The sequence below is a fragment of the Uloborus diversus genome, chromosome 6 (genome assembly GCF_026930045.1).
Source record: "Uloborus diversus isolate 005 chromosome 6, Udiv.v.3.1, whole genome shotgun sequence".
NCBI lineage: Eukaryota > Metazoa > Arthropoda > Arachnida > Araneae > Uloboridae > Uloborus > Uloborus diversus.
The window spans coordinates 12,827,086-12,851,372 of NC_072736.1; the positions used below are offsets into that span (position 1 = coordinate 12,827,086).

At 35.0% G+C, this 24,287-nt stretch overlaps 1 protein-coding gene across 1 annotated transcript in view; it reads right to left on the minus strand.

The window, feature by feature from the left end:
• Positions 1 to 24,287, minus strand: part of LOC129224219 (uncharacterized) — a 70,547-nt gene that overhangs the window by 18,448 nt on the left and 27,812 nt on the right. Inside the window, exon 2 of the mRNA XM_054858642.1 lies at positions 21,047 to 21,228. Coding sequence (XP_054714617.1) covers positions 21,047 to 21,228 — 182 coding nt within the window. The remainder of the gene's footprint in view (positions 1 to 21,046; positions 21,229 to 24,287) is intronic.

The following is a 24,287-nucleotide window of genomic DNA, read 5'->3' on the forward strand; positions in this document are numbered from 1 at the left end:
TATATTTAAATTAATGTCGTTAACAGTGTTATCGCTTACACATTTCTTTTGTTCATTTTTTAAAATGATTTTTAACTCATCTAATTTTGAAAGCAATTCATGCATTTCTTGTTCATATTTATCAAATTCTGTGACTAAACAAGTTGTAAGAATTTCATCATTTAAAGTATTTATCTCACTATCTAAAGAAATAGCACTATTTTCGAATACTTCTATATCAGACAGAGAAATACCCTTGACTTGCGAATTCTTTACTTGGATAGTTAATCTAGTTAGCTTACCTTTTATTATTTTTTTTCTCTTTAAGAGGGGCTCCATGTTAAGGACGTGACCTTCCTCAATGAGTGCGATGCTTGTTTCGTCTTTTGCTTTACTCATTCAAGAGTGATGAATATGAACTGCTTGTTTTATAACTGTTTGCACGTTGACTGCTACACATCATCCTAAACTTGATTGACTGTTGCTGTGGCTCGACGGACCATGTACGAACGATGGAAAGAGCAGCACGGGTTTTGAACATCTTTATTGGAAAGAAAAAACATCTACAATGAAGGTTACATCAACGTTGCTAGTTACGCGCGTGCGCAATGTTGCGTAGTTGCGCACTCTGGTGGTGGGTTGAATGAATTTAGGGCTGAACACACTCTAAAAACAACAATTTCAAAAAAGTACTCATGTTTGAACATACCGCAGAGTCAAAATGGCTCCGACAATGTGGTATTCAAATTTGAAGCATTCAAATGCTCAATTCAACACGTTCTCATTTTCTGAGGTATTTGCTCATTTTGGAATATGTAATAATTTCAAAATTGAGTATTAACCAAGTTATGTACTCATTTTTCAGTATGAAATAACTCAGCGTGCTATTTGAAAACATGGGTACTCATATTTGAAACAAAAGGTTTCAAGAAATTTTGGAAGCATGAATGTATCATTTTTGAAAACTTCATTTCAGTGCATCAAAAAATATCGGATAGTTTCAATATTTTGGAAAACATCATATTTTCAATCTCTGATCATAGCAACACTTTAACTTATTAAACATAAGGAAAATCAGCAGATTTACCATTTGTCCAGTTTTTCTCAATTTCTTCTGAACATTTTTCAAAAAAGTGGACAAATTACCTACCTTGCCTACACAGGCACCAGATATCAATCTACTTGAGAATCTGTGAGATCGGGTCGTACTGGACATCAGACAGCTGGATTCAGTCCTTAAGGAATTGGAAAGTGCAGTTCGTCGCACCGTGAGCTCAAAAATTCCTCATTCCACCTACCAAAATCTCATCAAGTCCGCGCCAAAAAGAATCCATGTGTTAGGATAAGAGGAGACTCATCGTTGAATTGAGGGAGTGACCATAATAATTTGAACAATCAGTGTGTGTATATACATATAAGGTAAGTGCACCAGTAGTCGGTCAAAATGACATGAAACATCCTATAAATCTATACTAATAACATAAAGCAGTAGAGTTTGTTTGTTTGAACGCGCTAATCTCAGGAACTACTGGTTCGAATTGAAAAATTCTTTTTGTGTTGAATAGTCCATTCATTGAGGAAAGCTATCGGCTATATAACATCACGCTATGACTAATAGGAGTGGAGCAGCAATAAATGTTATTAAAACCGGAAAATTTATATTATAATACAAGAAGATCCGACAGACGTCCTTCTGTTCAAACTTTGTAAATTGAAAAGGAAAAAAATTTCAATAAACTATCAAGTGTTTGAACAGTTTTGTTGAAAAAAATAAGTAAAAACAAAATGTTTTTTAAGCTGCTTGGTGTCAAATTGCGTATATTTATTACAACTTGATTCATCTAATACCCACTGAGCAGTTGTTTTATTAACTATTTTTGCTCCCGTATTTGATGGTTTGTTCCTTCAGCCATGCTCAAAGGATAAAAAGCATCCTCAAATATTAAGTGTAAAAAACTAACTACCCATCTGGAACAAACGGGAAATCCCGCTGCAACATCCCCCATATGAAAAAGAATAAAACAATTGAAAGGATATCGTTTAGAAAAATGATAAAGGTAAAGACAGTTCTCTAAATAAGCGAAAATCACTCATTCCTCCCCCCCCCCTCCCGATGTAAAATAAATACATTCTTCAACTTAAATAACTAAAAACTCTTTAAAAACAAAAAGCATTTGTTTTCAGTTTGAAATATTTCGCCAAATAAACAAAAAGTACAATAAATAACATTAACAGTAGCTTTAAGATCTAAGAAAATGATCACGCAACTCTATTGTTTATAACCAAAATCGCCAAACCACCACATTACTGTAATCCAGCCAATCAGTGAGCGAAGCCAACTCCGACAGATTAGCAGTCCGATCTTTTGAACGAAAACTTTTAAAACTTCATAGATTGCTTAATTTGTTCTTTCCACCAAAGATAAAGATCTCCCACTACACTGATCTTTTGCGTACAGAACTACCCTGTTGTAATTTATCTGAACGAAAATAAAATTTGTTTCGTCTTTAAATTCCATCATCTTTTCCTCTAATAATGTACTGATTAGTTAGATAATCCTTAAAGTATCTGATCATTTGGTTAGGAAAACCTAAAGCACCGATCCGGTCACATGGTTTAACTACGACGACAGAACACACGTTTTGCGTAAACCTTCCAGTACTTTACTTCGAAATGCATTACGGGACCTAAAATCGTTGCTTTCAAGAGAGAGAGAGAAATGAAGGCTTCACTCTCTCTCTCTACGTTTTATCTATTCTCAATTGACATATCACAATAGGAAATTTCATTACAGAAAGAAGAGCTGGTTTTCTTATTGTCTTTGTTTTTTACTTTCTTCTATATCTAATATATAGAAGAAAGTATTGGATTCGCGCAAATTTTCGAATTTCGAATTTTGACGGATTCGAACGTTTTGAGGTGTGCTGAGTCCATTTCGACCATTTTTGGAAAATGTCTGTCTGTCTGTGCGTGTGTGTGTGTATGTGTGTGTGTGTATGTATGTATGTGTGTATGTATGTGTGTCACGTCTGTGTGTGACCAGTTTTTTGTGGCCGCTCTACAACAAAAACTACCGCATGAAATCGAACGAAATTTAGTACACATATGTGCCCCTATGTGAACTTGTGCCCATTAGTTTTTGGCGCGAATTCCTCCAAGGGCGGTGGAGCAATGGGACGTTTTTCGAGTTACGCGCGCTTGCTATTCCTCAGGAAGTAACTGGCGGAATCAAACAAAATTTGGTCCATATGTTGGTATTAACAGGAACAGGTGCTGATTCAATTTTGGTGTCAATAACTCAAACGGGGGGTGAGCTATAGAACGTTTTTTTGTCGTCAATTGTGACTGCTGTATCTCAAGAAATAATGAACGGAATGAAAGAAAAATTTATCGGCAAGTAACCCTTAGTGGGTATAAGAACTGATTTTATTTTTGTGTCAACAGCTAAAAAGGGGGTAGCGCAATCACCCGTTCTTTTTTTCCATTTTGAGTACCCTATCTCAAGAAGTAATGCTACGTTCTGGTTGAAATTTGGAATATATGTGAATCCATATGTAAACAGGCTTTGGTTCGATTTTGACGCCGATCGCTCCAAGAGGTGTTGATTTTTTTTTTATTTTTTTTTTTGCGAATAAAAATATTTTTATTAATGCAACAATAAGAAAGATAAATCGTAATAGATTGTCGTCTGCGTATTTCTCGTGATTTTAATTGTATGGAAATGATCGGAAATATTATCTCAATGATTTAAAATTTTTAACTGTTGCCATCTTATGTTTGTTAATAAATAAAATATTTGTAATTAATTCAAGTTAAGCTTTTAAAGTAACTTTCAATTTTCGCTCTTTGTTTTGTTTTTACAATAATTCAGACATTGGGATGGTCGTCAAGTTTTTGCATGTGTAATTTTGTTTTTGTTAGGAATATTGCTTCCTCGTCAAGCATGGGGAGGGATCAGAAAAAGGAAAAATATAGAAGAAAGTTTCGTGATGGCCACAACATACTAGTTTTATTGTTACAACGGTAGGCAATGTCAGCTTTGACAACAGTTATCCAAAACCCAACCAATCATTTGCCAACGAGGGGCCAACAATCTGCTACAATGCCTAACAATTTCCCAACGATGGCCCATCCAAAATAATCACGGTTGGCACATCGATGCCCAGATCGTTCGTTGCCAACCCATCATTACCCACCGGTTTCTACCGTTAACCACCGTTGGCTAACCATCTTTCCATCACCGTGCGTGTTATTTGTGTTAATTTTAAAGGAATGTATAATGTATAAACGATTGTTTCAATGAAGAAATAAGCATCTGTTTGGAACATGCTGTGTATAAAAGGGTGGGAGAACCACTGGGTATCGGTTTCTTCTGCATTTCCAATAGTCGGCCATGGTAGGTTGATTTTTAATACTATGTTGTGCAGTTTGAGGTGTTTGGTTGACTACTCCGTAGTCTCATTGTCAGATACGTTCTTAAAATGGCTTTACTAATGCTCATGTAATAGTTAGTAAATCACAGTATTGAGATAAAATGACAATTTTGCTGTCTCTTAAGTAAAAATTTCATTTCTAATATTATTTCTTTTGAAGAAAAGGTTTAAATTTTGTTCCTAAACTTTTTTTTCGATAGGAATTCGTTTTGAACATTTATTCTTTGTAACGTTGATTTTGATGTAGGAATTTCAAAAAAAAGTTTCGCAAATTCAGTCAGCAGATGAGTCAAAAATTTTTGTTTTAATAATGACCTTCTCAGTACTAAAGCTCACAACAGTGTCTTAATCGCTCTTTTCGACAAATCTTATAGCCAAAAATTCAAGGGGCTGATATTTCATTGAAGAAATTTAATTTCAAGTATTCGTACTTCTTCTCAGTGGCGTACTGGGCCGCCGGGATACCGGGAAAATTCCCGGTGCGCCGGTGCCTTACTGCGCCGGGGCCTGTTTTTTTTTTTTTTTTTTTTTATGAATTTTGTATCGGATATTGCGGCGCCTGGTACTATACGATTTATCGTATGAGATGAACAAATAAGACGACTTAACATCATAAAACTACGTATACCATCCCTTTTTAAAATCAAAGTTACCTCCATTTATCGGTTTAATCAAAATCGTTAATGTAAAATGCTTTTTTTCATTCCCATCCAAATCTACCTCCTTCACCCAAGGAATAAAATGGCTACGGAGTTTCCCCCTCCTTTTTTAAAATAAAAGTGACATCAGAGGATTTTTTTTTTTTTAATTTGAAGTATCAATTCGCGAATCTGACAATAAATAACCATTCAGCGCCGACTTGAACTCAGATGAAACTATAAACCTTTCTCCTAAAATTTTTGAATAATGCCGTGGTTTCCAGATTTTTTTGAACCATGGTGCCTATCTCGGACATCTAACTTTCGTCCGGCGTCCATCTTTCTATAACTCGGTGACAAAGCCAGGGTTTTTAGTCCTGGTGGGGGAGGTTGGACTAAGGTCAAAATTTCTTATGTTGTCCTGATGGCGCTTCCAACGAAGCAAAAGAAAGGCAAAAACTTCGATTTCACTGCGGACGGGAAGTGAGGCTGCAGCCTCATATACATACACACACACACAGCTTCTTTCCTAGATTGATCACTGATATAACTGATCATAACTAACAGACAAAAATGAATAAAACTGGTATGCCTTCATTGCATAGCCCTTTATTTTTATTCATGATTCAGAAGCGATGCGAATTTTTTCAACAGTTCATAATTCTCTAATAGTGAAGAAAATGAAAATTTCGTGGCGCCGGCGCCCCTATGAAGACTTTACGGCACTCTAATTTACCCCCCCCCCCAGCAGACTGAGAAACAAAATTAGAGGTAGGAGCCATTAATTTTCAAATAAGAGATTTTTTTTCGTTAAAAGTATTTTCTTTTAAATCATTATTAAATGTAGCGCATGTTTACACAAAATTGTTATACGCGCGTATTATACTTCTCATTTTCAACTTATCACACTTAATAGCGTTAAATTTGGGCTTTTTCATTGGATCAGATTATCCTTTTAATCATTTCATTTGACACTTATCACACTTCCACATACCTTTTCCCTTTCAGGTGCTGCTACTTTTTTTTAAAGGCGGCAAATGTCACTACTACTCAATAAATTTTATTTTAAATTCAAAACGTGATCAGGAGCGTAACTAGGAGGAGCAGGGGGACACCAACCCCCTCCCTACGGGCGCGAAATTGAAGATATGATTAAAAATATTTCTCCCAACTTTAAATGAAAAAGAAAAAAAAAATCAATCGAAAATCAATTTTGTTGACTAAATCAGCGGCAACCACCGTTGGGGTACGAGAAACATAACTCGCCGCCTTACCCCAGCATTATTAAAGATCGCCGAAATTTCCATTTAAAGTACTTCAATTTTGAAAATTTTCAGGGGATAGCACCTAGATGACCCACATCATAAAAGATCGTTTAAAATTTAGCATATTGGATTTAAATTTCAGAAACTTACTAGAGGAGCCACCCTAACTTCTGCGAAATTATAATTCCCGAAATTATAATAAATTGTCTACAATTTCGTTTTAGCTCTTCAATTTCGAAAACTTTCCAGAAGAGAGTCCCCGAACACCATCCCGTCCTCTAAAGTTATCAAAGACAGCATACAGTTATGCCATTTAAGATTTCAAATGCGAAAAATTTCCACAGAAAAGTTTTGAAACGCATGCCTTTCTCTAGAGTCAGCAAAAATGGCCTACAAATACGATGTTTGAACTTTAAATTTCGAAAGCTTTCCGGGGACGAACCACCGCATTCACTTTATTAAAGATGATCTAATAAACCTCAATTTCGAAACTTTTTCGAAGAAGCGCTCAGGGCCGTCGCCAACATCCACCAGTTTTTCAGAAATGGAGTCGCCAATTTCTGAAAGTGATTAAAAACAGCAAAAGAAAAAGAAAAAAGCAGAAAACCTTCGTAATCTTTAAGAATTGAAATAGTAATAATCAATGAACTAAAGGAATAAAAGTGATAAAAAGTATTTTTTCTGCCAAATTTAAAAAGAAAATGAAATCTTCGCATATTATTGAGAAACATCCAAGATCCTGCATTATAATTTACCTAACTGAAGTCCGCTGAAATGTACATTTCAAACATTTTTGATCGGAAAAAAAATAGCGTATCGTTACAAACCTATTACGAGATTTAGTTCAATAAAAAAAATGAATAGATAAATAACATAATAGCATTATGTAGGTCAAGGCCGTATCCAGAAATTTTTTTCGGGAGGGGCCCGGATTAGCACATTGCCCTAACACACATACATATAGTATATATAGACACACCAAACGCATAAAAATGTTAACATAGAAAACTTTTTGTCTCGATTTTTAATGATTCATCTGTTTGGACTGTTGTTAATTTAATTTCTTATTATTTTTCTTATTCACCTTGTAGTGGTTAGGATAACAGGAGAGTGTCCCTTTAAGTCGGATGTAGAACATCCATAATTTCAGGGGGTCGGGGGTTTTCCCCCGAGAAATTTTCGAAAAAAAAGCTGTATTTTGAGGCCTTATATTAGGTAATTGTGACTACAAAAATATGAAAAAAAAAAAAAAAATAGGCAAACAAAGTGTTTTAAAAGTTATACATTCTTTTGCAAATCAAGATCAAACAAAATAAAAACTGCTTGCTCGACAGATCATGAAACTTAATGGACAGAGAGGAAAAAAGAGAAGCACTTCGTTATCTGCTCATATCGGCTTTTAGTGAAGTTTGTTTTTGATCACTCCCCCTCCCCATTTTTTTTTTCATTAAATGCCCTACAGTCAAGGCCGTATCCAGAAATTTTTTTCGGGAGGGGCCCGGATTAGCACATTGCCCTAACACACACACACATATAGTATATATAGACACACCAAACGCATAAAAATGTTAACATAGAACACTTTTTGCCTCGATTTTTAATGATTCCACTGTTTGGACTGTTGTTATTTTATTTTAATTTCTTATTATTTTTCATATTCACCATGTAGTGGTAAGGATAACAGGAGAGTGTCCCTTTAAGTCGGATGTAGAACATCCATAATTTCAGTGGGTCCGGGGGTTTCTCCCCCCGAGAAATTTTTGAAAAAAAAATCTGTATTTTGAGGCCTTACATTAGGTAATTGAAACAACGAAAATATGAAAAAAAAAAAAAAGGCAAACAAAGTTTTTAAAAAGTTATACATTCTTTTGCCAATCAAGATCAAACATAATAAAAATTGCTTGCTCGACAAATCATGGAAATTAATGGACAGAGAGGAAAAACGAGAGAGGAGAAAAGAGAAGCACCCCGTCATCTGCTCATATCGGCTTTTAGTGAAGTTTGTTTTTGATCACTCCCCCTACCCCCACTTTTTTTCTTTAAATGCCCTACAGTATGAAAATTGTACAAAATAGTTTGAAAGAAATAGTGTAGACATGTAGAAAATAAGAACGGAAGAGTAATATTCTGGTCATTTGGATAATTCATACTTTATTTTCTTGATAAGATACAAAATTGAAGAACTTTTCAAGGAATTTCAAAAACTTAAATAATTTTCAAAGACTCGAATAGTTGTAATTATTTGAAGCTCTTATTACTTTGTAAGACACACCCATTTTAAGTTAATAAATGCAACGAAATATTTCTCGAAACAAACTTTTTTTTTCAATCAGAAGTAGTGCAGAAAATGAAAAAGAGTAGAGTAAGTGTTATTTTTTTCCTCATATTTCAGGTATTAACAATATGCAGTAGAAGTAAGAAAAAAAAAAGCAATAACAAAAGAACTTCCATGATACTGAATTCGGCATTAAATAAATGCAAGACATGAAACATATCAATCACAAAAATGATCTTAAAAATTAAGCTACAAAAACGCGAGAATCGTGATTTTTGCACTTTTTACTCAGGATGTATCAAGGAGCAGAATTTGACACATCTTGGTAACAAGATACTCGCCTAATCGGAAACTAGGGGCCCAGCCTTTGGGGAGTCCCCGGCTCGAAATCAGTACAGTGTAAGTTTTATAAGAGTTTCAGGGGGAGGAGGGCAGGGTCGTGCACAGAGGGGAGAAGGGACACCTGTTGGTCCGGGCCCGAGCTTAAATGGGGCCCAATATCTTTAAACCTAGGGTTGAAAATATAGGTAAACTATACGGAGGGGGCCCAAAAAAAGGCATTTGTGACAGCCCCGAAATTTCTGTGCCCGCCCCTGGAGGAGGAAGTGCACAGAAGTCAGTTCGGTAGACTTGAAAACTGACAAAGGGCCTGCCTTGACCCTGGACTGCTCTGAATTGAATTGGGAAAGAGAGCAAGAAGTCCTAATTAAAGGTCTAAATTTCAAGTGTGCCTTGTGGCTAATGAGAAATAGAATTGCTTTTTCTGTATTTCTGCAAAATATTATAAATCTTGAATAGTAGCAAAATTAAGAATTAAAAAAAACTTTGTTATTCTCCTTTTCTGACATTAGGAATTAAAAAAAAACCCTTCTTCTGTTTTACGGTACAAACCATTTCGGGTTTCGGGGGGGGGGGGCCCGTCAGGCCCCCCCTCTGGATACGGCCCTGCCGACAGTATGAAAATTATTCAAAATAGTTTAAAAGAAGTGGTGTAGACATTCAGAAAATAATAACGGAAGAGTAATATTCTGGCCATTTGGACAATTCATACTTTGTTTTCTTGATAAGATACAAAATTGAAGAACTTTTCAAGGAATTTCAAAAACTTAAATAATTTTCAAAGACTCTCGAACAGTTGAAATTATTTGAAGCTCTTTATTTACACTTTTCAGAAGTTGATTGCAATCTTACAAAATGATTATAACTTTGTAAGACACACCCGTTTTAAGTTAAAAATAAATGCAACGAAATATTTCTCGAGACAATCTTTTTTTTTTTTTTTTTCCAATCACAAGTAGTGCAGAAAATGAAAGAGAGTAGAGTAAGTGTTATTTTTTTTCTCATACTAAAGATATTAACAGTATGCAGTAGAAGTAAGAAAAAAAACAAGCAATAACAAAAGAACTTCCATGATACTGAATTTCTCATTAAATAAATGCAAGACAAGAAACATATCAGTCACAAAAATGATCTTGAAAGTTATGCTACAAAAACGCGAGAATCGTGATTTTTGCATTCTTTACTCAGGATGTATCAAGGAGCTGAATTTGTCACATCTTGGTAACAAGATACTCGCCTAATCGGAAACTAGGGACCCAGCCTTTGGGGAGTCCCCGGCTCGAAATCAGTACAGTGTAAGTTTTATAAGAGTTTCAGGGGGAGGAGGGCAGGGTCGTGCACAGAGGGGAGAAGGGACACCTGTTGGCCCGGGCTCGACCTTAAATGGGGCCCAATATTTTTAAACCTAGGGTTGAAAATATGGGTAAGCAATATGGAGGGGGCCCAAAAAAAAAAAGCATTTGTGACAGCCCCTAAATTTCTGTGCACGCCCCTGGAGGAGGAAGTGCACAGAAGTCAGTTTGGTAGACTTGAAAAATCTACCGAACTGACAAAGGGCTTGCCTTAACCCTGGACGGCCCTGAATTGAATTGGGAAAGAGAGCAGGAAGTCCTAATTAAAGGTCTAAATTTCAAGTGTGCCTTGCAGCTAATGAGAACTAGAACTGCTTTTTCTGTATTTCTTCAAAATATTATAAATTTTGAATAGTAGCAAAATTAAGAATTAAAAAAAAAACATTGTTATTTTCTTTTTCTGACATTAAGAAAAAAAAAAAAACCTTTTGTTTTACGGTTCAAAACATTTCGGGTTTCGGGGGGGGGGGCGGGCCCGTCAGGCCCCCCCTCTGGATACGGCCCTGATGTAGGTCGCTGTAATATGTTTTAAAAAGAAAACAAGTTAAAATAAAATACCAAAACAAGTATAAAAAAAGTAGTGAACGAGATTTAAATAATGTAATGAATTAATAATAAGTTTTCAGTGTTTGAATGTTTTAAAGTGAAGGTAAACCAAAACTTCATCCCGAGTTCTAGGAGGCTTGATGTTTAAAAAGTGGGGGGGGGGACTCTAGAGTCATCACTCCAAAATGTGAAAAGTTTTCTCTTTGGAGCCGCAGGCTCTTGTATTTCAAATAAATAAAAATATCAGGCTGGAAATTTAAAATTTCATTTTCGGAAAACTAAAGCACTCAAATGGGTTTAGAAAAGAAAACTGGGGGAGCGCTTTCCATTACATTTTTACCAATAATAAAAACAAATACGTAATACGTAAAAAGAGAGAAAAAAGCGGAAGAGTGGGAAGTCCCCGAACCTTATATCACTTCGTTTTTGGTCGCCAAAGGTAGCCGAGAAGCGTGTTTTTTAAATTTTGATTTTGAAAGAATTCCGAGGAAGAGTTCCCTAACCACATCGCCTACAGTCACCAAAGACGGCCTAAAATTAGTTATTTAGGTCTTCAATTCCAAAAAACTTCCAGGAGAGCGCCACACTCTAATATTCGAGAAACGCAACCACCCTATCATCCAAAATCGTTTAAAATTTCGGTTTTAGGACTTAAATTTCTAAAAATTCTAGAAGTCCCTGAACCTCCCTTCCCCCTAATATCACCATTGATAGTCGTTTTTAGAGCTTAAATTTCTAAAAATTCCAGAGGTTCCCGAAGCTCCCTTCCCTTCTAATATCCTCAAAGACGGTCCAAAAATATGGTCGTTTTTAGGGCTTCAATTTTGAAAAGATTTCCGAGAGGAGCTCCCGAAAAGCCTAATACATCGTCGAAAATAGTCTGCAATTTTTTCCCGGAACTTCAATTTTAGAAAATTTCCGAAGGAAAGCCTCCGAACCTCTCTGCCCACTAATATTACCAATGCTCGTCTAAAAACTGTTTTAGGAGCTGACCTTCAAACCTTTCTTGTAGAACGATCCTATCACTCGCTCTAAAATCATTAAAGACCGTCTTAAATTTTGTTTAAGGGTTTGAATTTCGAAAGGGTTCGGGGGAGAGCTCTTGGGAACTCCTCTTCCTTACATCATTGAAAGTCAACTGAAATAAAATTTTTAGAGCTTCAAATTCGGAAAAAATGCCCGTCCTCTTAACATTATCAAAGATGACCTACAATCGTGCTTTTAAGATTTTACCTGCGAAAAATTGCCGTTCCTTCTGACTTTACCAAAGATAGCCTACATTCGCGTTTTTATGACGAAAAACGCGTTACGTCCGAAAAATTCCCGAGAGTGGGCCTCCGAAACTATCCTCCCCTAATATCACCGGAAATAGTCTAATTGCCTTTTTATCGCTTCAATTTCGGGGAAGAGTCAACCACCCTTTCTAAAATAATTGGATATAATCCACAATTGCGTTTTTAAAGTTTCAATTTCGAAATAGGTCTGGGAGCATCATCGAACCTCTTCAGCCCCTAACATTATCAAAGATAATCTAGAGATAATCTTTAGATATCGCGTTTTAGGGGCTACAATCTCAAAAAATTTCCCAGGGAGGGCCCCGGACTCCCCCCCCCCCTCTTTATTAAGATGGTTGTAGATAACAATTGAACTTTACCTTTTCAATTCTTAAAAATAGACGAGGGAGCGCTCTCTATCCTCTTCTCCTTCAAACTCCTCTTTTTACTCGTTTCTTATTTATAAAAAAACTCGTCCAAAGTTTAATTTTTAGAAGTTGTAACTTCGAAGCCTCCCCTCCCCCTAAAACACTCCTCTTTCTAACCTTTCTCCTTCTCCTTTCCATTCTCCGAAGGAAGTAAAAAACTTTCTCTCATTTCGACAAAAAAAAAGGGGGGGGTGCAAAAGTTTAAGTTGTCTTGGGGCGTTGAAGATTATTTACTCCTTGGATAGGAAGTTCATCAAGTTTAATTTTTTAGTTGAACTTGGTGAATGGGAGGGGGGGGGGGGGGAATGCGAAAATAGAACAAGGCGCCGGTCAAGTGTTTTTCCCGGTACACATTTTTGATCCAGTACGCCACTGCTTCTTCTTATTACTGACTCTATCCAAATATTTAATTCATTGGGTTATTGAGTGCGAAGATAAAAGTTGCGAAGATTTCAAGAATTCTTTTGAAAACACTAATTATTATTGTAAGTATAATGACATGTAACTATATTATCATATTAGGACGATTTTGACAGTTACCAGTTTGTAAAAGCGCCAAAACATTAGTGAAACATCATCAGAGAGATGATTGCAGTTAAATTTTGACAGATTTAATTTATTTCTGGATGAAACATAGACTAATAATAAGAGTAGACCGAGCTTTCTCATTCTTGCTGATGAAGAAAATTGGTTCATAGATGTATCATGTGACTAGTGGAAGGGCTTGGCGAAGACTTTGGCAGCATGGTTGCTAGATGGCGGCATTATCTATAGTTTGGCACTCGACATGTATTTTAAGACAATGTGTTTTCTTTAAAAAAAACTTCCAGGTGCAGAGGTTGAACTGTTTTTCTTTTAGTTATGCATTATTTTGACATTAGTAATAGTTTTTGATCAGTTTTCAGTAACTTTTATTTCATTTGGAGCTGTCAGCGTTGGCGTGAACGAAATGGCGTAAACGTTTTGCGTTAACGTAAAAATGTACTAATCGGTATCTTAAATTGTAACTGTAGGTAAAAATCTTACCGTTTGCCGATTCTTCTTGGTCGCTTGCATCTTTTATTGCTTAGAGAGTTATTGAAATTGACTAAAGAAAATGCACAATACTATCTAAACGAAAAACTCACTATATTAACAAAATATTTACAACTTAGAATAACAAATTTACAAATCGGACTCCATAAAAGCTCATTCTTTCGTGTTCCATCAATTCTATTTATTTTATTTCTCGCTGGCGTTGATCGTCTGCTACGATTAAGCCCGCTGTTGCTAGGATATCCACCAGTCACATGGTTTGGTTTATGAGCAGCAAAAGGGTTGCCATAGCTCGGTCTACTCTTATTATTAGTCTATGGGATGAAACGTTGAACTTTTATTTTTAACCCTTTAAGGCACGGTTTAAAAAACCAAGCTAAAAATGATCGATTTTCTTGACATTAGAAAATGAATATACCTATAGATATAGGACACGTTACGATATATCTATATGAATATACAGATACAATGTATTTCAGTTGTGTGGGGAGGAAGGATGAATAGGGAGGAGGGGGTTGAGGTTATATTTTAAAAATATTAGTAATTTTAAAGTTTGGTAGAATTACGGTAACCGGGTCGCGGCGATAAATATTTCATTCTGGCAACCCGCTATCTTACCTTGGCGACGGAGCAATTTCGGCAACCCTACACCAAAGCTTATTCGCTATTCATTTGACCAATCAACCATTTCAGAGTTCACAACACAAAATTGTAATTTACTTGTCTACTAAATATTTTTATTTTAATTCCATAGAACAATATTTTTACTTTCCTCAAAGGAGATTTTTTTCTGAAAACTGGCAACATATATTGTGTTTCTTCAATTTTTAAATCTTAGGAACATTTTATAAAATTTTACATCGCGGAATGTTTGTTACTTTTAACTATTTTAAGTTATAGATTTAAAAACTAGTTATTCATATCCTTGGACACTTTTTTGGAATGTTTTGGCAGTAAGTAATTTCCTTCGTGTTTTATTGTTCCATCTTCAATTTAAAATTTCTTACTTATCGTAATAACTTATTCAGTAAGTGTGAATTAAAATTTTTGTTCTAACGTTTCTGGATGGATCTTTTATGTGATTTAACTTATTTAGTTGATCGTTTTAAGTTTTAATTGAACATTACATTTACTTAAGGGCTCTTTCTGTTTATTGACAAACTATTTCAGATTAATGTCGTTTTCTATCCAACTTTTAATGTTGTTAAATTTGCTAGAAATGTATGTTTCGTCTTTATGTTCCTAAGGAAATCAAACATAAAAAGTGTAACATCATTTATGTCATGAACCTTTTCGTTTTATGCGCTTGATCTTCCCACGCAGATTATGTTAACGTCTTGAAAAAAGTTACCTCTTACTTGTCTATTCTGCAAACTTAATTTTAAAATAAGAAAATTAATAAAGTTCTATAAAAAATTAGGTTTTATGATATTTTTCTCCATATTTTGCTATATTTTCATCACTTAAAAATGAAAAAAGAATTTTATTACTTCTTTCTTTGCTTCTTTACAGTTATGATCAGAGAAAGAAAAAGATTAATTAACAGTTCTAGTTTCCAAGGCGATAGTTTGGTGAATCCGAAGTTCCGCCCATTTTCTTTGGAAGTCTCTCATTGGAAGATTTCCTTTGTTTGCAGTGTAGTACTTCGTTTACATTGAGTCGTAGGTGCCAAATTTGGCTGTTTTTGAAAAAATACGCCAACGTGACCCGGTTACCGTAATTCTACCTAAAGTTTTTTAGAAATTGGTATACAAGCAAAGTGCAAACGATTTGCTTACATGTTTATTTTGCAGTACAAAATGTTATAACCAAAGTAAATCAAACTGTCATACTAACAAGAATAATCTTGATATATAAAAATCTTCTGTGCGGACATTTGTCACCATAAGGCTTTTAAACGGCTGGAACGATTTTGATCAAATTTTTTGTGTGTAATTAATTAAGTTGTGGCAAGCATGGTTTCGAAGCGCAATGGATCGAATCGGAAACGTTTTTGTTAATTAATTAATTAATTAAAACATTGGACGGTTATATCTCCCAAATGATTAATATTTATTTTAACCTATTGTTGAGCGAGAACTGAAATAAATATTTATCCCGTTGCCAAAGGACAATAAGAAAGCCAGCTCTGCTTTTTGTAATGAAATTTCCTACTGTGATATGTCAATTCGCAACTCCAACGAACTATAGGGGGCACTGAAGTCACTGTCTAATGGCGGAATTGAAAACTACAACAAACGCACATGGTAACGAAGAAAATGCTAAAAGTGTTGTGATTTTTGTTCGTACGTATGATTTTTTCGCTTTATTCTTTTAAAATTAATTTTCAAAGTCTTGTGGATATTCTGGCCCACGTAGAAAGAAATGAGAATTCAAGAAGCATTACTAAACGTCAAAGATTCATGCAAACTACGTAGTTCGTAGTTCTAAGCAGCTATTTCCACGATGTTGAATTCGATATTTATCAATTCTTGATAAAACTAAATAATAATTGTGGCCTGACAAGAATAACAATTAATGCTAGAAAATTCAATCTGACATTACAAATTGTTATCGGAAGAAGATGATACTTTTTTGCCTTGCTTGGCTAGCGCTTATTTTTTTTTCCATTTGTAGTTGAGTTATTTCTCTCGAATTCCCGAATCGGTTCATTTAAAAATTTTCTGTTTCGATTTTTCTAATTTCTGAGTTACGATTTAATTGTGTCATGTTATGCAAATCATCAACAAAATTCTCACGGATATATGGTGGTAGTTTTCTTTTCAGTTGATTGACCATTATTTCCTTTCACTTATCGAATTCTGTAATCTTACTACCATTTTATTCCACTCATGATAAAAATTAAAAATGGTTTAACTAAAAACGCGAAATCTCGCCAAGGCTACTTTGTTCGCACAATACTAAAAATTAATAACCCTAAACAAATTTGGCGAAACCTTTCAGCTGAGAATAAAAGGAATAAAGTAAATTCTTTCTCGGTTATTCATTTTGTTCTACGATAATATATTCAAGAAAATATTTTGCATACTGTCCATTCCAACTAAATGCTGCTGTAAAATATGGTAAGTTTAATTAATTTAAGATTAAAAAAACCCCCATATTCTTACAAATTCATACAAAACAATAAAAAATTTTACCTGTTATAACGTTATCCAATTTTGTTAATCCAGAGTTTTCTTGTTTACGCTTCCACCATTTAATACTTTTTTGAAAGAAATAAGGAAAACTAACATTATTTTGAGAAGCTCGAGAATACTACTAAGGGACGAATTAATTTCTGTTGTTGAAGGCGTTCTTAGACATGTTGAATGCGTTACTCAGAACAAACTGACCGCGTTTACGTCAACAGACACACGTGATGCGCAACGTGGCAATGTTTTAGGTGCAGACGCAGTTTTATAAATCACCGCAAGGTAGCGTATTCGAGCGCTGGAGTTCCGAATTGAGAATAGATAAAATGAAGAGAGAGAGAGAGTGAAGCCTTCATTTCTTGAAAGCAACGATTTCAGGTCCTGTGATATATTTTAAAATAAAGTACTGGAAGGTTCACGCAAAACGTGTGTTCTGTCGTCGTAGTTGAATCATGTGACCGGATCGGTGCTTTAGGTTTTCCTAAACAAATAATCAGAAAGTACTGTACCTAGCAACATTTGTTTCTCGGCTGAAATCCATCTGAGTTTTGGCACCAATGTCAAGAATACTTTAAGGATTATCTAACTAATCAGTACATTATTAAAGGAAAAGACGGTGGAATTTAGAGACGAATTTTTTTTTTCATCCAGATAAATTACAACAGGGTAGTTCTGTACACAAAAGATCAGTGCAGTGGAAGATCTTTATCTTTGGTGGAAAGAACAAATTAGGCAATCTATGAAGTTTTAAAAGTTTTCGTGCAAAAGATCGTACTGCTAATCGGTCGGAGTTGGCTACGCTCACTGATCAGCTGGATTACATTTACGTGGCTTGGCGACTTTGGCTACAAACAATAGAGTTGCGTGATCATTTGTTTACACTTTAAAGCTACTGTTAATGTAATTTACTTTATTTTTTGTTTATTTGACGAAATATTTCAAATTGCAAAGAATTGCTTTTCGTTTTTAAAGAGTTTTTAGTCGTTTTACATCGGGAGGGGGGGGGGGGGGGATGAGCAATTTTCGCTTATTCACAGAACTGTTTTTACCTTTATCATTTTTCTAAACGATATCCTTTCGATTGTTTTATTCTTTTTCATATGGGGGATGTTGCAGCGGGATTTCCCGTTTGTTCCAGATGGGTAGTTAGTTTTTTACACTTAATATTTGAGGAACCTTTTTATCCTTTGAGTATGACTGAAGGAACAAACCAGCAAGTACGGGAGAAAAAATAGTTAATAAAACAACTGCTCAGTGGGGATTAGATAAATCAAGTTGTAATAAATATACCCATCCTGACACCATAGCAGCTTAAAACTTTTTTTTTTAAACTTATTTTTTTCAACAGAACGGTTCAAACACTTGATAGTTTATTGAATTTTTTTAACTTTTCAATTTACAAAGTTTGAACAGAAGGACGTCTGTCGGGTCCTCTAGTAATGATTAAAACTTCAATGAAAACGGATATACTATTACCTTTTCCACATCATCGTTGATCAAGGCATCCCTAGTGCCAGGTAAGTATAATACCTTTTCCACAGCAAGCAACTACTTTACAGTTAAGGATTCCCAGCTAGCTTTTGGCTAATCATCAAAATGCACGGTGAGGTTTACACAAGAAAAATGCTGCATAAGTAGGGGGTTATTCTTGGCAAATAAGCTTACTAATAATCTTCTCCATCTATTTTAACGATAGAACGAATCTCAGACGGATATTAGAAATAAAATAATGCGCGATACAAGATACCCGTGTGAGACACGGACAGGCATAAATTTGACGGTAACATTCACCCGTGTCAGACACGGGCAAATGCATTAAGTAGAACAATGTTTCGGGACATTGCCAAATCACGCCAGATTGCTGAATGTTTAAATCCAAAGAAATTGCATATACTTCTTCCATATTGGACCAGAGTGACTCAGGTTTCTGGTTTTCAAAACGAGGCTTTTTGAGCATTTTAAAGACTTGTTTGGTTTTAATAAGAACAAAGATTTCGCTTGATTCAAATGTTTCACAAAAAGAACGGCAAGGAAACCCGTATATTTTTATTAATCAACAGTTCTGCAGTGTTAACATCTGCTCGCTGAGAAAAATCACTAAAAGGCGATTGACGATATCATGTTGGAAAAGACAACACGTAAACACGCTCTTTGATGCGGATGTACTGTTCAGCTCTGAGAAGTTGAGCTATGGCCTTGAGCAAGTCCATTTCTTTCAAGGGAGAGCAATCAGTAAGAAGAGGGTTATTAGGCGTAGAGTTGAGCTTCCACTGCAACCCTTTTATTTGCAAGAAAATCCTGTACCGCTTGCTACTTCTTAACTGAATTATACTGTTTGCCAAATGGGCAATCACACTGCAAACTAAATCCGCAAGTTCTTAAGCCGTTTTTCCTCACCCCTATTTCAACAAATGGTCTCGTTTAATCGGTCGGGCAGCGGGGCTCAACTTGCCAGAGCTAAACAATAATGACCTAGCGACATAGTGACTTAAGAAAAATGCTTTGAATTACATACCTGTTGGTTGGAAGAGAGAGAAATAAATATCTTAGAATAAAGTAAACTCCCAATTGTCCACGGAATAGAGTGGCATAGTAACCGCGGATAAATGAATTTCGCGGATAGCTCGCAAAATAGGTAAAAAACGATACTAAATATGCAATAGCGCACGCAAAACCAGAAACCGGCGAAACCGGCACCTGGGAAAAATAAGCTTAAATAGCTGCTGTCAACTTTTAAATCTCTATAGGGAAAGGTTACGGTATTTGCGAGAACTTGAAAATTTTTTGCGTATGTTAATAAATAAGGTATTTAATTGTTCAGAATTAAACTATGCATAATACATATGTTTTCCAGAAAGTGGAAAATTTTGAAGGTTAAAGGTCCTTAGACCCCTTAATCTGAAAAGTGCATTTATCTACATTCATCTAATCATCGCCAATTTTTTTTTTACTTCCTTTTACAAACGAGCTGATGTGTGCATCACATGACTTCCTTTTACTCCAATTTAATGTCATTTCCCCATTATTCGCTATTTTAATGTGATTCAATATTTATTCTCTAAATATCACCAACAATGGCCAAATTGAAACCAAAAAAAAAACTCCGCCAAATTTGTCGCCAAGTTGGCGACAAAACTTGGCGACCAAAAGACTGGCGATATATCGCCAAGTGTCCGACAAATTATAACGCCACTTGAGTTTACATCGAAATTAACAATGATTTCCCCCCAAAAAGGTGCAAAAGACCCCCTTAGGAACATCCGAAAGCAACCAAAAGGGGAGGTGCACAACTAGACCCCACTACGAGTCTATGTACCAAATTTCAACTTTCTAGGACATACCATTTTTGAGTTATGCGAGATACATACGCACATACGCACATACGCACATACGCACATACACACATACGCACATACATACAGACGTCACGAGAAAAGTCGTTGTAATTACCTCGGTGATGGTCAAAATGGATATTTCGCGTGTCTATACATTCTTAGGCACTCTTCCGCATGTGGTCGAATCGAAAAAAAAACTCAACATTCATTTGGGGGTGAGCAAAATGGAAATTAAGGGCGATTTTTGAGTGAAAATTTTTTCGCGAATACAATACTTCCTTTTTTGTAAAAGGAAGTAAAAAGGAAGTATTGTATTCGCGAAAAAATTTTCACTCAAAAATCGGCCTTAATTTCCATTTTGCCCACCCCCGAATTAATGCTGAGTTTTTTTTTTTTTTTTTTTTCAACCCGCCCACACGCGGATAAGTGCCTAAGAACGTACAAACACCCGAAATATCCATTTTGACATTCCCCGAGTTAATTACAACAACTTTTCTCGTGACGTCCGTATGTACGTATGTCGCATAACTCAAGAACGGTATGTCCTAGAAAGTTGAAATTTGGTACGTAGACTCCTAGTGGGGTCTAGTTGTGCACCTCCCCTTTTGGTTGCATTCGGGTGTTTCTAAAGCGGTCTTTTGCCCCTTTTTGGGGGGGAAATCATTGTTAATTTCGACGGATACTCAAGTGGTGTTATAATTTGGCGGACACTTGGCAATATATCGCCAATCTTTTGGTCGCCAAATTTGTCGCCAACTTGGCGACAAATTTGGCGATTTATTTTACTATTATTTTTTTAAATCTGTTTCAATTTGGCCACTGTTGGTGATATTTAGAGAGTAAACTATTGAATCATATTAAAACTGCCAGTAATGGGAATATGACATTAAATTGGAGTAAAAGGAAGTCATGTGATGCACACATCAGCTCGTTTTTGAATTGTGAAAGAGCGCGGATAAGCCGTTCCTGGATCGTCGGGAGTTTACTGTAGTCAAATAAATGAGTTGGTACATTACCTTCATGGAGGATGGTTCCAGGCGTGCACACATCTCTAACGGTCTTCTGGAAAAAAACCAGGGCACTCTCCTCCGAATTAAGAATGCCCTCTTTCTGTAAAAACTTAAAGTTCTCGAAAACAGTATTGCCTGTCTCTCTTACAGAAAAGTCATCAACACAATCAAAGGATTCAAGAAATAGTCTGAAAAAGTGAGAAAGCAGTTGATTGTATCAACCGAATCAAATTCTATCGTGTTTTCTTACTCAGAATTCCTAACGACGTTAAATTGCACAGAATTAACAGATTACTTCAGAAAATTGCACATATGTTGCAGATTACTGTAAATTTTGCGCAATTAAGGGGGTTCGGGACACAAAAATTGCCAAATTTTGCAAATTTCTTTAATCATTTATAAAACTTCTCCGTTTTTGTTGCTTAAAAGGACGTTCGAATCTTGTTTCTATCCTAATTTAGAACGAAAGACACAATTATTTTTGTTGCATGCATTTAAATAAGATTATATTTAACTTTAAAACTTTAAACACGTTTTTTTCGATGATGCAATTTTTCTCGTGTTTTTGCATTTAAACTCTTGTAAGTCAAGAACTGATAACGAAAGTAATAGATAAAGTAATGAAATTTGGAGCTTATCTTTTTGAAACAGTTTACTTTAATTTTTATCGGCAAATTTGAAAATAACAATTATTGCAAAAAATGAGATTTTTTAAAAAAAAGTATCTTTGAATTTTTCTTCAAATATTTTCTATTTTTTATTGAATTAATTTTTTTTTAATCGCCGAAAAAAATATAAAGCTTAGATATTTATGAATAATTTTTTGAAAAAATTTGAAAGTTGACCAAGAGTATTTTGAATTTTATAGATTTAAAGCAACGCCCTTAAAAAAATAATTACATTTAAATTTAATTTTTTTTAATATCTATATTATGATTTTGCTTATTAAATAGACAGTGAATCAGTGCCAAAAATTTCAAAACTCGAAACGAGCGGTTCCCAAACTTTTTAGGGCACGGAACCCTTGGTGCTTTACATCTACTTCACGAAACCTCATTATTGTTTGTGACTGGGAAATGAAATATTTGCGATCTGGAAGTCAAATGCTAAAACACGGTTGTGGAAAATCTTTGACAGCATTAGTAGAATAGGAGTTGGGATTCTCCACGGAAATTTTTCAAAATTGAAACCTTTTTTGCGCAATAGTAAGTCAACGTAGACGACATAAAAAAGGATTGGGGTTTGGAAACTTTCTCCCGGAAATTTTCGATATTACAGTATTAAAAATGAAAAGTTGGACAATTTTTAATAATTTTGGCGCAATGCTGAGGTCAGAGGCGCACCTCCGGAATGTTCTTGAGAATGTGGTTCTAAAAACAAAATTTTAGACATGCTTCAATGACGTGGGGAGATATATAGTTTGTAAATTTTCCTACAGAAATGTTTTCTAATTAAAGTCCTAAAACCGTAACTGCAGATGTTCTTCATGATTTTACACGAAAAGATATAGATCGGGCGTTTTCCTCCGAAAATAATTAAAAAACTGAAGCCCTAAAAATAAAAAAAAGGGGGGGGGGGGCATTTTTTAATGATGTTGGGGAGGGATAGAGTCGGGGGCATTACCCGTGCAAATTTTTCCGAAGTTGAGATTCCCAAAACACATTGTAGGCCATCTTTTATGATTGATTCTAGGGAAAGCAACCAGGGGACGCTCCACGAATTTTTTCAAAATTGATGTCTTAAGTACGCAATAGTAAGCCATCTTTTTAAATTTCTATTCTTAGTGAAATGAATTTGTTAGTTTTCTCTGATTTAAATTTATTGAACTGAATCTTGGGTGATATTAAAAGGGTTGGGGTTCGGGATTCTCCCTGGAAATTTTTTGAAATTGAATTCCGGAAAAGGTAATTTTTGGCTTTTTGTTTTTGATAAATTTATTTTGAAATTTTATAGCTTCAATTTAACGCTCCCAGGGTTTTATACCCAGGTACAGGTGTCCCCTAGGGTGGTTCAAAAATACACGTAAAAAACACAGTTCCTCCTAGATAACAGGACCCCCTTCAATATTTTTAGACTTGTGGATAGTAATATACTGGAAAAGTTTTAGCTTCCTATATATATATATATATATATATATATATATATATATATATATATATATATATATATATATATATATATATATATATATATACTAGCAAAAATACCCGGCGTTGCCTGGGTCAGTAATAATTATTAGAAAAAATCGTTACTTGCATTTGTTTTCTGTTTTAAGTGAAAGAATTTAAAACACATCTTTTTGACGTGATTAAAAATCGAGTTTCTTCCTTACCCATAAAACTAAAATAGCAATAAGTATAAAGAACAAAGTAGTATTGAATTTGATTTAGAACCGAAAGCACTATATTTAAGCATATACAAATTTAAAAAACATGAAATTAATCTTCTCATGTTTAAAAAGATTAATCTGTTGATACTTTTTTTTTTAACATGGAGTCTAAAACCTTCTCTGTATGGCTAATGAAGTACGATGTGATTAAAAAAAAGTAGCTGCGCTCGTAATCCCCTTATACTTGCTTTAGTTATTTCGGGAAATTTCAATCATTGTGGCTCTTGGTGCGATTTTATCGAATTTGCGAAAGTCGTTTCGGGGTACCTTCAATGATGCTTCCCCATTCTTTCCTTACTTTGTAAAACGATATGATATTAATTTTCGTTACAGAGATATCGTCGCCAGATGCTGAGATATTTTTGGTCACCATAAAATGGCGCTAAACAGTTTCATCCGAAATGTTACCAAAATAAGTAATAAAATTTGGTGATTGTTTGAAATTGTGCAAAAAGGAAAATTAATGGAAGTTTTTGTGCTGTTTATGGATTTGCTTAATTTCGTTGCTGGATTATTTAACACAGTAAAAAAAGTCTTTTGAAAATTCTTTGATTGGCGATATTTTGTTTACATGGTGAAAGCTGAAAAACATTATGACGTAGTCTTCGGCTTCAAAAACAGCAACGTTGAAAAAACTGCCAAATGCATCAGCTACGGAAATCTTTCTGCAAAAATTTTGGCGATCTGCTGGTTGTTTGGATAATGAGTAAGTGTTCAATCAGCATAAATAATAATAAAAACCATTAATTACATTAAAGTTCCGTTTAAATGGAAAATCATCAGCCAAATCATGTATTATTTGCCAATCTTGTGCACAAATCTTATTTCAAGATTTGACTTGAGAAAAGCCTTGAACAA